The sequence below is a fragment of the Chaetura pelagica genome, unplaced genomic scaffold, assembly GCF_000747805.2.
Source record: "Chaetura pelagica isolate M959 unplaced genomic scaffold, ChaPel_1.0 scaffold914, whole genome shotgun sequence".
NCBI classification, from domain to species: Eukaryota; Metazoa; Chordata; class Aves; order Apodiformes; family Apodidae; genus Chaetura; species Chaetura pelagica.
Window position 1 is genome coordinate 155,528 of NW_009953061.1, and position 10,305 is coordinate 165,832.

The 10,305-nt window shown below is 63.1% G+C and overlaps 1 protein-coding gene across 1 annotated transcript in view; it reads right to left on the bottom strand.

The window, feature by feature from the left end:
• The window catches only part of COL7A1 (collagen, type VII, alpha 1), a 48,050-nt gene that overhangs the window by 10,865 nt on the left and 26,880 nt on the right, over positions 1–10,305 (bottom strand). Inside the window, exons 21-53 of the mRNA XM_009996675.1 lie at positions 10,052–10,195; positions 9,810–9,970; positions 9,656–9,703; positions 9,516–9,542; positions 9,040–9,132; positions 8,219–8,272; positions 7,920–7,985; positions 7,724–7,828; positions 7,368–7,394; positions 6,993–7,055; positions 6,623–6,658; positions 6,473–6,517; positions 6,220–6,255; positions 6,063–6,107; positions 5,912–5,947; positions 5,245–5,304; positions 4,801–4,881; positions 4,505–4,549; positions 4,336–4,407; positions 4,158–4,202; positions 3,903–3,944; positions 2,966–3,046; positions 2,777–2,812; positions 2,641–2,676; positions 2,476–2,556; positions 2,239–2,274; positions 1,955–2,026; positions 1,713–1,757; positions 1,080–1,184; positions 890–925; positions 676–711; positions 305–340; positions 35–136 (exon numbers count right to left, since the gene is read on the bottom strand). Coding sequence (XP_009994977.1) covers positions 35–136; positions 305–340; positions 676–711; positions 890–925; positions 1,080–1,184; positions 1,713–1,757; positions 1,955–2,026; positions 2,239–2,274; positions 2,476–2,556; positions 2,641–2,676; positions 2,777–2,812; positions 2,966–3,046; positions 3,903–3,944; positions 4,158–4,202; positions 4,336–4,407; positions 4,505–4,549; positions 4,801–4,881; positions 5,245–5,304; positions 5,912–5,947; positions 6,063–6,107; positions 6,220–6,255; positions 6,473–6,517; positions 6,623–6,658; positions 6,993–7,055; positions 7,368–7,394; positions 7,724–7,828; positions 7,920–7,985; positions 8,219–8,272; positions 9,040–9,132; positions 9,516–9,542; positions 9,656–9,703; positions 9,810–9,970; positions 10,052–10,195 — 2,033 coding nt within the window. The remainder of the gene's footprint in view (positions 1–34; positions 137–304; positions 341–675; positions 712–889; positions 926–1,079; positions 1,185–1,712; positions 1,758–1,954; positions 2,027–2,238; positions 2,275–2,475; positions 2,557–2,640; positions 2,677–2,776; positions 2,813–2,965; positions 3,047–3,902; positions 3,945–4,157; positions 4,203–4,335; positions 4,408–4,504; positions 4,550–4,800; positions 4,882–5,244; positions 5,305–5,911; positions 5,948–6,062; positions 6,108–6,219; positions 6,256–6,472; positions 6,518–6,622; positions 6,659–6,992; positions 7,056–7,367; positions 7,395–7,723; positions 7,829–7,919; positions 7,986–8,218; positions 8,273–9,039; positions 9,133–9,515; positions 9,543–9,655; positions 9,704–9,809; positions 9,971–10,051; positions 10,196–10,305) is intronic.

The following is a 10,305-nucleotide window of genomic DNA, read 5'->3' on the forward strand; positions in this document are numbered from 1 at the left end:
TGCCTCGGCGGCCGGGAGGCCCCCTCTCCCCTGCCTCCCCCCGCCTGCCCTTCTGGCCCCGCAGCCGCTCGGACACCGGCAGGAACGAGTCCGAGCTGCCGTCGTAGGCACCCGTGAGCTCCTTCAGGGATGAAACCTGGGCGAGAGGAAAGAACCACGGGTCAGGGGTCGGTGGCACACAGCCACAGCAGCACCCCACAGCCCTGCCGACCAGTCCTGGGTCACTTGGGCCCCCCATCACCTCCCATCTCCCCCCTCTTGCTGCCCTGTGTCAGAAACAGCCCCCAGGCCGACAACTCTGTACCTTGATGCCAAGCGCTTCCAGGCTACGTTCAATGTTCTGCAATAAAAAGACATTAAAAACAAAGTGGGTGTCGCCCTGCTCCCAGTGTGGAGACTGTGGAGGGTCCTCCTGATGTCCCAGCCCGGTAGACTGGGAGAAACTCACCCCTGCAGTCCCAGGGTCTCCACGTGCTCCAGGATTGCCAGGTCGCCCCTAGGTTTGCAGAGAAAGAGAGAGTGAAAAGATGCAGAGTGCAGCAGTAGGTGAGCTGAGCAGCGCTGGTGCTGCCCTCCGTAGGTTTCAGAGTTAACACTACTGGTGCTCCCTGGACAGTGGCTGCTGCTGCCACCACCCCAGCTGGCAGCTAGTCAGGCTCCGTGCTGGGTACTCACCGGCTCCCCTCGCAGTCCAGGCTCCCCTGGGTCCCCCTGAAACACGGCAAAGCATCAAAGGGGGCAGAGCCAGGCTGCCTGGTGCCAACTCCAACACCAGGGAGCAGCCCTGCCAGCCTGGGGACAGAGAGTCCCCCCAAAGACTCATTTCCTCTTGGCACAGGGTCTCCCAGACCATTGCCTTGAGGGGGCTTGGGGGCAGGAGAACACCTACCTTTGGTCCAGCCACCCCACGGACACCCGGTAAACCCTGGAAGGTGCAGAGGGGACACAATGGCACTTGTGACCCATGGACATGGGACAGTGCTCCGAGGGAGCTGTGGGCAGGGGTTCTGCCCTCCCCTCAGCAGCCCAGACTCCTGGGTCTAGTGCTGGGTGGCACCATGGTCTCGAGGACTACTCACCTGTCCAGGGGGGCCAACCTGCCCTGGGACACCGGGGAGACCAGGAGGGCCGAGGGGGCCGGGCACTCCTCTGTCCCCCTGCTCACCCTTGGGACCACTGCGGCCCTGCCAAGAGAGCAGTGTCACCCCCAGCACCTGGGTGCACAGGTCTGGCCCTGGAGGGGGCATGTACCCAGCACCCCCCTTTCACCACACACCTCTCTGCCGGGGGGTCCTGTGTCACCTTTGTCTCCCTAACCAGGAGGAAAAGGAATTAGAGGGATATTACTCCATCCACACACCCCAAAATGACGCTCCAGGACCCAGGCAGGGAGGAGTCATTGGATGTGTGGGGACCAGGTGGGGATCATGTGGGGACCATGCAGGGACCCTGCAGGGCTCAGCTCCTTACCTTTCTCCCATCCTCTCCTGGTGTCCCATCTTCTCCCTGGGGACACAGGCTGCCAGTCAGTGCCCAACTCGACCACCCCACCACAGGCACCACATGGGATGGGGACAGGCACCAGGGGCACAGGTCAGAGCATGGCGGCTCTTTTCCATATCCCCCCCCCTTGCCTTTGTGTTGCGCTGGGACCACCAGCCCCCAGGGCCCCTGGAGAAGCCCCAGAGCCAAGCCCCACTCCCCCTACTCACATCCTTGCCGCTGAGGCCAGGTTTGCCATCATTGCCAGGTTTGCCCTGGGAAGAAGCAGAGGCAGTGACAGATTCCCTTGGTGCTCCACCCAGCACAGAAACCCCCAGTGGTCCCCAGGCCACGGTACAGGGGAGGGGGAGCTGTGCACTGGGTGAGCCCCAGCAGACTGACCCGGCTGGGACCAGCTGCAGAGGACACAGGGCAGGATGTGTCCCCAGGACACAGGGTAGCTGGTACTTACAGGGATGCCAGGTGGTCCCAGGGGGCCCACAGGGCCCGGCAGTCCCTGCTCCCCACGTAGCCCAGGAATGGCCTGTGGGGAAAAGAGATGGTGGGAGCACAGGGCAGCAGGGCACCCATCCAATTCTGGGAGAAGGGAGTGAGACAGGAAGGGTGGCACCCTGCTGGGGACAGGACATGGTCCTGCCCTGGGCCAAGAAGCACAGGGCAGGATGTCAATCCCTTGCACGCACAGTGGCCCCAGCAGGAGCACAACCCAAACCTGCCCTCTCCAGAGGTACTTACATCCCGGCCAGGGTCCCCCTGCTTCCCTGGGTCCCCCTGCAGACAAGGAAAAGGTGAGGGCAGGGACACTCCCACCCTCAGGGACTCCCTAACCACAGGCCCCCCCATGAGCATCCCTCGCCTGGAGCAGAGGGTGTCCAGGGGAGCAGCTCCCCCTGCTCCATTGCCCTTCTGTCCCACAGCCCCCACACACAGTGCCTGGGGGCAGCTGTGCCCTCCTCCCTGGACCCTGCTCACCCGCAGCCCTGAAGGACCCGGGGGCCCAGGTTTGCCTTCCAGCCCGTTGCGTCCATCCAGCCCTGGTGGGCCACGGTCCCCCTGTAAGGAAGAAGGGCAGGAGGGCTGGAGCCATGGGGCTGGCAGGGGGGCTGTGGGACAGCCCCCAGCCCGCAGCCCCCTCACCTTCTCTCCTGGCAGGCCTCGGTCCCCGGGGTCACCCTGCAGGGTGGGAAGAGGAGTGAGTCTTGTGTCCCCTGAACGGGAGCCAAGCAGGGCAGGGACCCCTCACTCAGACCCCCGTGGGGAATGTGACACTCACCCGTGCACCGGGGGGGCCACGAGGACCCTCCACACCCTGCAAGAGAGAGACACGCTCAGAGTGAGCCATGGGGGGAAAAGAGGATTGCTTGCCCACTGCCCTCCCCGGCAGCAGGACCTCCAGCTCTGCTGCAGAACGTGGCCCATCTTGCTGTCCCACCACCTTCCACACCAGAGACCCAGCACCTACCCTCTCTCCGGGCAGGCCAGGGGAGCCAGCATCACCCCGGCTGCCCTTCATGCCGTCCTCACCAGGGTCCCCAGGGTCCCCCTGCCAGGGAAGGGCACTGTGGTTAGTGGGCACTGCCACAAACCCTGCGCTGAGCCCACGCCAGAGCCCACGCTGAGACCTCTACTTATGATGCGTAGTTTAAGGGCAGGGTAAGAGCAAGTCTCAAAATACAGGCACAAGTTTTAAAAAGAGGTTGCTGGGCTCCACGCAGCTCCCAGGTGGCCAGACAGTTATTAGGAACATACTTATCAGGAAGAAATTCTTTCCTGTGAGTGTACTGAGATGCTGGAACAGGTTGCCCAGATAAGCTGCAGATGCCCCCTCCCTGGAGGTGTTCAAGGCCAGGTTGGATGGGGCTTTAACAACCTGGTCTAGTGGGAGGTGTCCCTGCTTGTGCAGGGGGGTTGGAACTAGGTGATTTTTACAGTCCCTTCCAACCCAAACCAGTCTGTGATTCTATGACAGCAGCTGCAGACGAAAGGCAACGAGAAGCACTGGGAGCTGGCTGGGCCATGGCCAGTGACCATGATGCCACCCAGCACAGAGCACAGCCCGTGGCAAAAACTGCCCCCAGCCTGAGCTGGCTCTTAAAAGCAGAACACCTAGAGCTGAGGTACTGCTGTGGGATCCCTGCAGGGCAGGGGAGCCAGGAGCACGCTGGCTTCTTCGAGGACCTTATCCTCACAGAGACCTCCTACCACTGGGCAGGACCATCAGCACGTGTCTCCCAGACCCCATGTCCCCACCAAGTCCCACATGGCTGTCACACGGTGCACATCAGCTTCATGTGGCAGGGGTTGTTTTGGGCAGGGAGGGCCCCAGTGCAGAGGCAGAACCCAGCAGAGGACAGCACAGGTCAACCCCACCACCAGCATACTGGGGACCCACTTGTTACCTTCTCACCCTTCTCCCCGGCTCCTCCAAGCCCCATTTCAACCTGTGGGGCAGAGAGGGGCTGTCAGAGCACACGGGGCTGGGCACCAGCCCGTGGCAGGGGGAGGGGAGGGGGAAGAGCTTACAGTTCGTCCTGGGGGTCCAGGAAGCCCCTGAAAGAAAGATGAGGGAGGTGGGTGAAGGGGAGCTGGTGTGGCCCTGGGGAAGGCAGGGCTGGCTGCAGGGGGGGACAGGCACGTGGCCCCATGGCACTCACCGGCTCCCCACGGTCACCCTTGCTGCCTGGTGCTCCAGGGCTGCCCTGCAGGAGGGAAGGATGGGGTGAGGGGAGGAGAGGATGTGGGACCCGTGGAAAGAAGAGTGGGTAAGGGACAATGGGGTGTGTGGTTTGTGGATGCCCACGGGGTGGTGGGAGCACACGAGGTGGTACTCACATTCCTGCCTTCAGGACCTGGGTCCCCCAAGTCACCCTTCTCCCCGGGGGGGCCACGGTAGCCAGGGAGGCCCTGGGTGGGGGCAGAGAGAGTGTCCACATTAGTGGAGCCACTGCAAGGCCATTGGGCACCTCATCCAACCTAGGGTGCCCACCAGCCCTGCACTTACCCGGGGGCCTCTATCTCCAGGTTTGCCAGGTGGACCTGATTCACCCTGTGGGGAGAGAAGGGGTGAGTGGGGGATAAGGGGGAGGAGGGCAGTTGTCCCAGTGGGTCCCCACTTACCGGGGTGCCTTCATCACCCTTCTCTCCACGCTCTCCCTGCAGCACAGGTCAGCGGGCACCGGCCATGGGGAGAAAAGCACAAGTCACTGGCATCCCCCTGCTCCCTGCCAGCCCCCTGCCTCCTCAGGGCCACGGAGCCCCTCAGCCCCCAGTCCCACAACTCCCCTCACCCCACGATACCTCCTTGCCACGCAGCCCTGTCTGCCCCGGGGTGCCCACTCGGCCCGGCTCGCCCTTCTCCCCCGGCTCTCCCGGGTCACCCTAGGCAAGGGGGAAGGGCACTGTCAGGAGAGTGCAGGGGCTGCTGGGGGGAGAAGGAGCTCTGCACAGCACCCTCTGCTCCCTGCAGCAGCATCACGGCACAGCCTGCAGGGACAGCCCGTCCAGCGCCGGGATGGAAGGATAGACAGACAGATGGACACAGGGGCAATGCCTCCTGCAGTGACATCACCTTTGGGCCGCTCCTTCCCGTGAGGCCAACGATACCCTGGTTGTTGGAGAGGGAAAGCGCATGTCACTGGGGACTGGGGTGGCCTCGTGCTGGTGGAGGGACTGGGGCCATGAGCCCACGTGCCCAGAGCAGAGCCCAGCCAGCCCCAGCCCCTGGGGTGCACCCGGACTCACCCGATCGCCCTGCTCGCCTTTGGGGCCAGCTGGCCCCGGGATGCTCAGTCCAGGGGCACCCTAGATATGAAGGGATGCAGCTTGGAGCAATGGCACAGGCACCTTAAGTCTCAGGGCTGTGCTGTGCCTCCTGTGTCTCCCATCCCCAGGCAGTACTCACACGGGCACCTTTATCTCCGACATCACCCTTTGGGCCAGGAGGTCCTTCTGGTCCTGGGAAGCCTCTGTCACCCTTGAGCAGATGAAATGACACCATCAGCCCCCCTAAACCACTTCCCTTCCCTCCACTACAGTTGGGGACCAACAGGCCTGGGGACCAGCACAGACATCCCCTCTGGTGGATGCCCAGCTGTGCAATCCCCCTCCCCAGACCATAGCCATGCCCAGGGGTGCCAGTGAAGGGCCAGGAGGCACATCTGGGGCAAGGTTACCTTCTCTCCAGCACCGTTCACAATGGGAGCCTGGGGGAAAAGCAGAGGGGCCATGCTGGGTGCTGCCCATGGCTCCCTGTCCCAGGGCTAGGGCAGGCAGAGGTGGATGCACTGCGCAGCATCACTTACCGGCTTCCCTGGTGCTCCTGGTTCACCCTGTGGAGAGATGGGTGTCATTTCCAGCCCTGTTCCTAGCAGCCCCTCACCTCCCCACCAGGACCCTGCTTCACCCTCACCTTTTCGCCCCGGGGGCCAGCTGGTCCTGGAGCTCCCTGTGGAGAGAGGAGACCTCAGGGGCTGGAAGTGCCTGTGGATGCACACGGGCATGGCAGTGCCCTGTTCCTGAGGTGCTGGCTCTGCAGCACCACGGCTGCTGTCCCCACTCACCTCTCTGCCCGATGGCCCCGGGCGCCCTGGAGCTCCTGCTTCACCCTGCAGGAGGGGAGGAAGAGAAAGGTGTCAGTCTCCCACCGTGCTAGGGTGGCTGCTCCAGGGCAAGGCAGTGATTGCCCCAGCAGAGCTCTGGCTGTCCCAGCCCACTCACCTTCTCGCCCTCAGGGCCAGGCACGCCGCGGTCCCCCTGCCGAGCAGAGCAGAGGGGTTCAGGAGCCTTCATTCCTCCACAGCACCCTCACCTCACATGCTGCCCCACAGCCCTTTAGAGCCTGGGCCCAAAGCCCATCCAGGAACATAGGGCTCTGACAGTGACCCCCAGGCACAGCAACCCCAGGGCAGCAGGGACACCAGGACTTGCCAGTGATGTCAAATGGCATGGTCCTGCTCTGGAGCCATCTCACCTTCTCGCCCATCTCTCCCAGCTCGCCTGGCGTCCCACGGTCTCCCTGGCACAGGAAGATGGGGTCAGGGGCAGTACGGGTCCTGGTGTGACACCCAGACCCCTTTTCTCCCCACCAAAGGTAAGGTAAGAGTATCCCTGAACCACTCACCTTCCTTCCCTGCTCCCCTGGTGGTCCTCGAGGACCCTGCAAAGGAGAATAGAGATGTTGTGTCCAGCATGGCACGGCAAGCACCCAGGTTTGCCAGAGCAGGAGCCCTCCAGGCTGCCATCAGTGCTCAGCTCAACAGCAAGGCAGACTCCTGCCCTCCTTACTGCCTTGTGGAAAACTCACCCGGTCTCCTGGGTCCCCGGGGCGGCCAGGTGGCCCTGGGAAACCTTCTTTGCTATCACCCTGGGGATTAGGAAAGGTGACAGCTGTGCTGGTGAGGTGGGGATGCCCATCAGATGGGGACAGGCATCCCTGCTGCAGAGCAGTGCGGGGTCCAGCCCCAGGCACAGCATCCCCACCATCCTCTTACCTTCTCTCCCTTCAGGCCTGGGGGCCCAGCAGGTCCCCGAGGCCCAGGGTCCCCAGGCAGGCCCTGCAAGAGAGCACAGCTCAGCCCCTGAAATTGCAGCTCAGCCCTGGGGACACATGGCCACTGCAGCCCTTCTCCCCTCTGCCATCCCCTCCGGCCCAGGGGCTGAACTCACGGGTGGGCCAGGCTCCCCTCGAGGCACTGCTCCATCCACCAGTCCAGGGGGGCCCTGCAGAGACAGGGGTCAGCTCCTGCATGATGGCCCTGAGGGGTTCAGTCCTTCCCAGCATCCTGGGCGGGCTGCAGCACCCACAGGCACCTACTGGACCCTTAACCAGGAGGATAGAGGGGACAGGGAAATGCAGAGCCACTCACCCTCTCCCCTCGGTCACCTTTTTCCCCCTGCAAGAGCAAAAAAAAAACCAAAACAGGTTAAGGGCAGGTCTGCACTCTCCACGTGTCCCTTTGAATGGAGAGAGGCTGTGCTGGATGGACCCATGTTCAGTGTTATCAGGATACATGCAGGCCATTTACCTCTTCCCACACTGACCAGTACCAGCAACAGCTCAGGAATGTGTATGTGTGCACGGGCACAGAGGGAGGAGACAACAACCCATAAGTGGGACCAGGAGCATTGAATGAGAGAGCAGCTCCAAGCTGCTGCCTGTCCCTCTGTCTGTCTGTCCACATGTTCCCCCAGCTGTCCCCATGCAACGCCAGAGGGGACGTACCTTCACAAACTCTCCTGGAGGTCCTGGTGGCCCCATGGGACCGGGGGGGCCTGCATCTCCAAAAGGTCCCCGTGGGCCAGGAGTCCCAGGGATGCCAGGGCTGCCCTGGAGGACAGAGATGCTCTGTCAGCTGGGGCTGTGGCACAGGCTGGGGGTGTTGATGGAGACCCACAGGCATCATGACCCTCAGACCTACCGGCACACCTGGCTCTCCTTTCCTGCCCGGAATTCCCTGTTCTCCATCTATGAACCTGGGCTCTCCCTGAAAGAGGAGAGGGAGGAAAAATCAGTATCCTCACATGACCTGTTGTGTCCCCATTGCAGGTTGGGGTCTACAGTGCCCCTGTGAGGCCAGGGGCATGGCAGGGAGACAGGAAGACCCTGGGATCACCCAGAGACAGAGTGCCAGAAGGTGCCAGGGGCTGTGATGTGGCCATTGGGGTCCTTGCAGCTCCCCAGGTACACCCATGAGATGGCCCCATGCCCATCACCTACCGGCTCTCCCTTCTCCCCCTTTGGGCCAGAAAGCCCTGTCTGTCCTTGTGGTCCCTGGGAACAAAAGATGAGAGTGAGGGGGGTACAGGAGGGGAATGGAACTGGGGAGGGATGGGGCCATACTCACAGGATCCCCTCGGGGTCCAGGGATGCCCTGGAAAACAACAGCTCAGGAGGTGAATGTGTCCTTGCCAGCCAGGAGAGTGGGGATGGGGTGGGATGAGATGGGAATGGGATGGAGGCTCCAGCCAAAATAAGGATGGACAGTCCCTGCCCAGTACACTTGGCCTGGGATGCACACGCTGGGGACAGCAGTGACTGCCAACTACAGAGACCACCAGGGCATAGGCAAAGAGTAGGCAGAGGCTCAGGGCAAGGCAAGGCAGGCAGGGAGATGGGAAGCAGCAAGCCCAGGGGGACACCTCCACTCACTGGCTGGCCAGGTGATCCAGGGTTCCCAGGACGGCCAGGGCTTCCCGGTGTCCCAGCAGCTCCAGGGAATCCCTGCAGGACAGGGGAGCATCACACCAGCACCCAGCACATCCTGGCACTGCTGGACTCCCCCATTGCCCCAGGTAATGCTGGTCCTGGAACTGGGCACCCAGTAGAGCCCCATGGCAGGGCCAGGTGCAGGGGAGCCTTTCCCCCACCTCAAGCTGGGGTGCAAGGGAGCAGCATAGGACTGCACTGGGGCTCCCCAAAGGCTCACCAGCCTGGGTGAGGAGGAGAAGGGATGAGGGGCAGAGAGAGGCCTCTGTGTGGCTGTGTTCCTCTGCCCAGGGACCCTGGGATGTGTAGGTGAGGGGACTGGAGGTACTCACCCTGTCCCCCTTCTTGCCAGGCCGCTCAACAATCTCTCCTGGCAGACCCTGTGGCCCCGGGGGTCCTGGAGGGCCAGGCAGCCCATGGCGACCCTAGAGGGACAGTGGATAGAAGGGACTGGGTGGAAGGTAATGGCCAAGGGATGTTCCCCATTTGCCCCTGCAGCAAGGGCTAAACATTGTCCCTGCCCCACACCCACCGGCCAGCAAGACAAGGAGACATGGGGACAAAGGGACATGGGGACAAAGGGACATGGGGACAAAGGGACCAGGTTGCTGCTCCCTGGGAGGGAGCTGCCCCCCATCTGGACATTACCGGCTCTCCACGGGGTCCCGGCTGCCCTGCATGTCCTTGTGGTCCCTGCAGAGAAAAAGCCAAAGGTGAACATCCCCTGTGGGCTGACATCAGCAGGGTCTGGCAGGGGGCAGCCCAGCACCAGAGCCACCATTTGCAAGGAACACACCAAAACACTCACCGTCTCACCACGGTCCCCTTTCTCACCCTTCAAAAGGACAGAGGCAATGGGTGAAAGGCTGCACTCCAAGCTCAGCTCCCCACTATGCTGCTGCCGTTGGCAAGCTTGGGCACAGCACAACATGCCATGGGGATGCTCACCTTGGGGCACTGCACAGTGCAGGGCTTCGGCTTTGGTTCTGGCTCCGGCTGGCAAGACAAGGTGAGGCCATGTGAGCACAGGGGTAGGAGAAACCCCTGGCGCCCTACAGGGCTGGTCCTCACTCCCCAGCACCCGGGGAACCTGAGCCCTTACCCTGGTGGAGATGATGGTGCAGAGGTCATCAGTGAGCTCTCCCTCCAGCTCAGCCAGGGCACCACCATCGTGGTAGATGTACCGTGGGTCCTCACCCGTGACCACGCGCCGGAGCTGCTCCCGGTCTGCCCCCTCCAAGCCCACTGCCAGCACCCGGACTCCTGAGACAGGAGCACCCTCAGCACCCTGCAGGGATGCAGCCCCCTCCCCACACACCCAGCTGGAATCCCATCCCTCCTCACCCCCAGCCTTGACATCCCTGGCTGCAGCAATGGCATCATCCCCGGAGGGGCTGTCGCCCAGGCCCACCAGCACCGCGGGCACGCCGGGCCGGCGCCCTGCACCAGGGCTCAGCAGGTAGGTCCTGGCGAAGGTGATGGCTGCCCCTGGGGAGGGAGAAGGAGAGGCAGGAGGGGGGCAGTCAGCAGGGCCCCACCAGCCGCGGTCCCAGCCCCCGGGCAGCCCCTCACCGATGGCGTTGCCGCTGGGCGCCTCG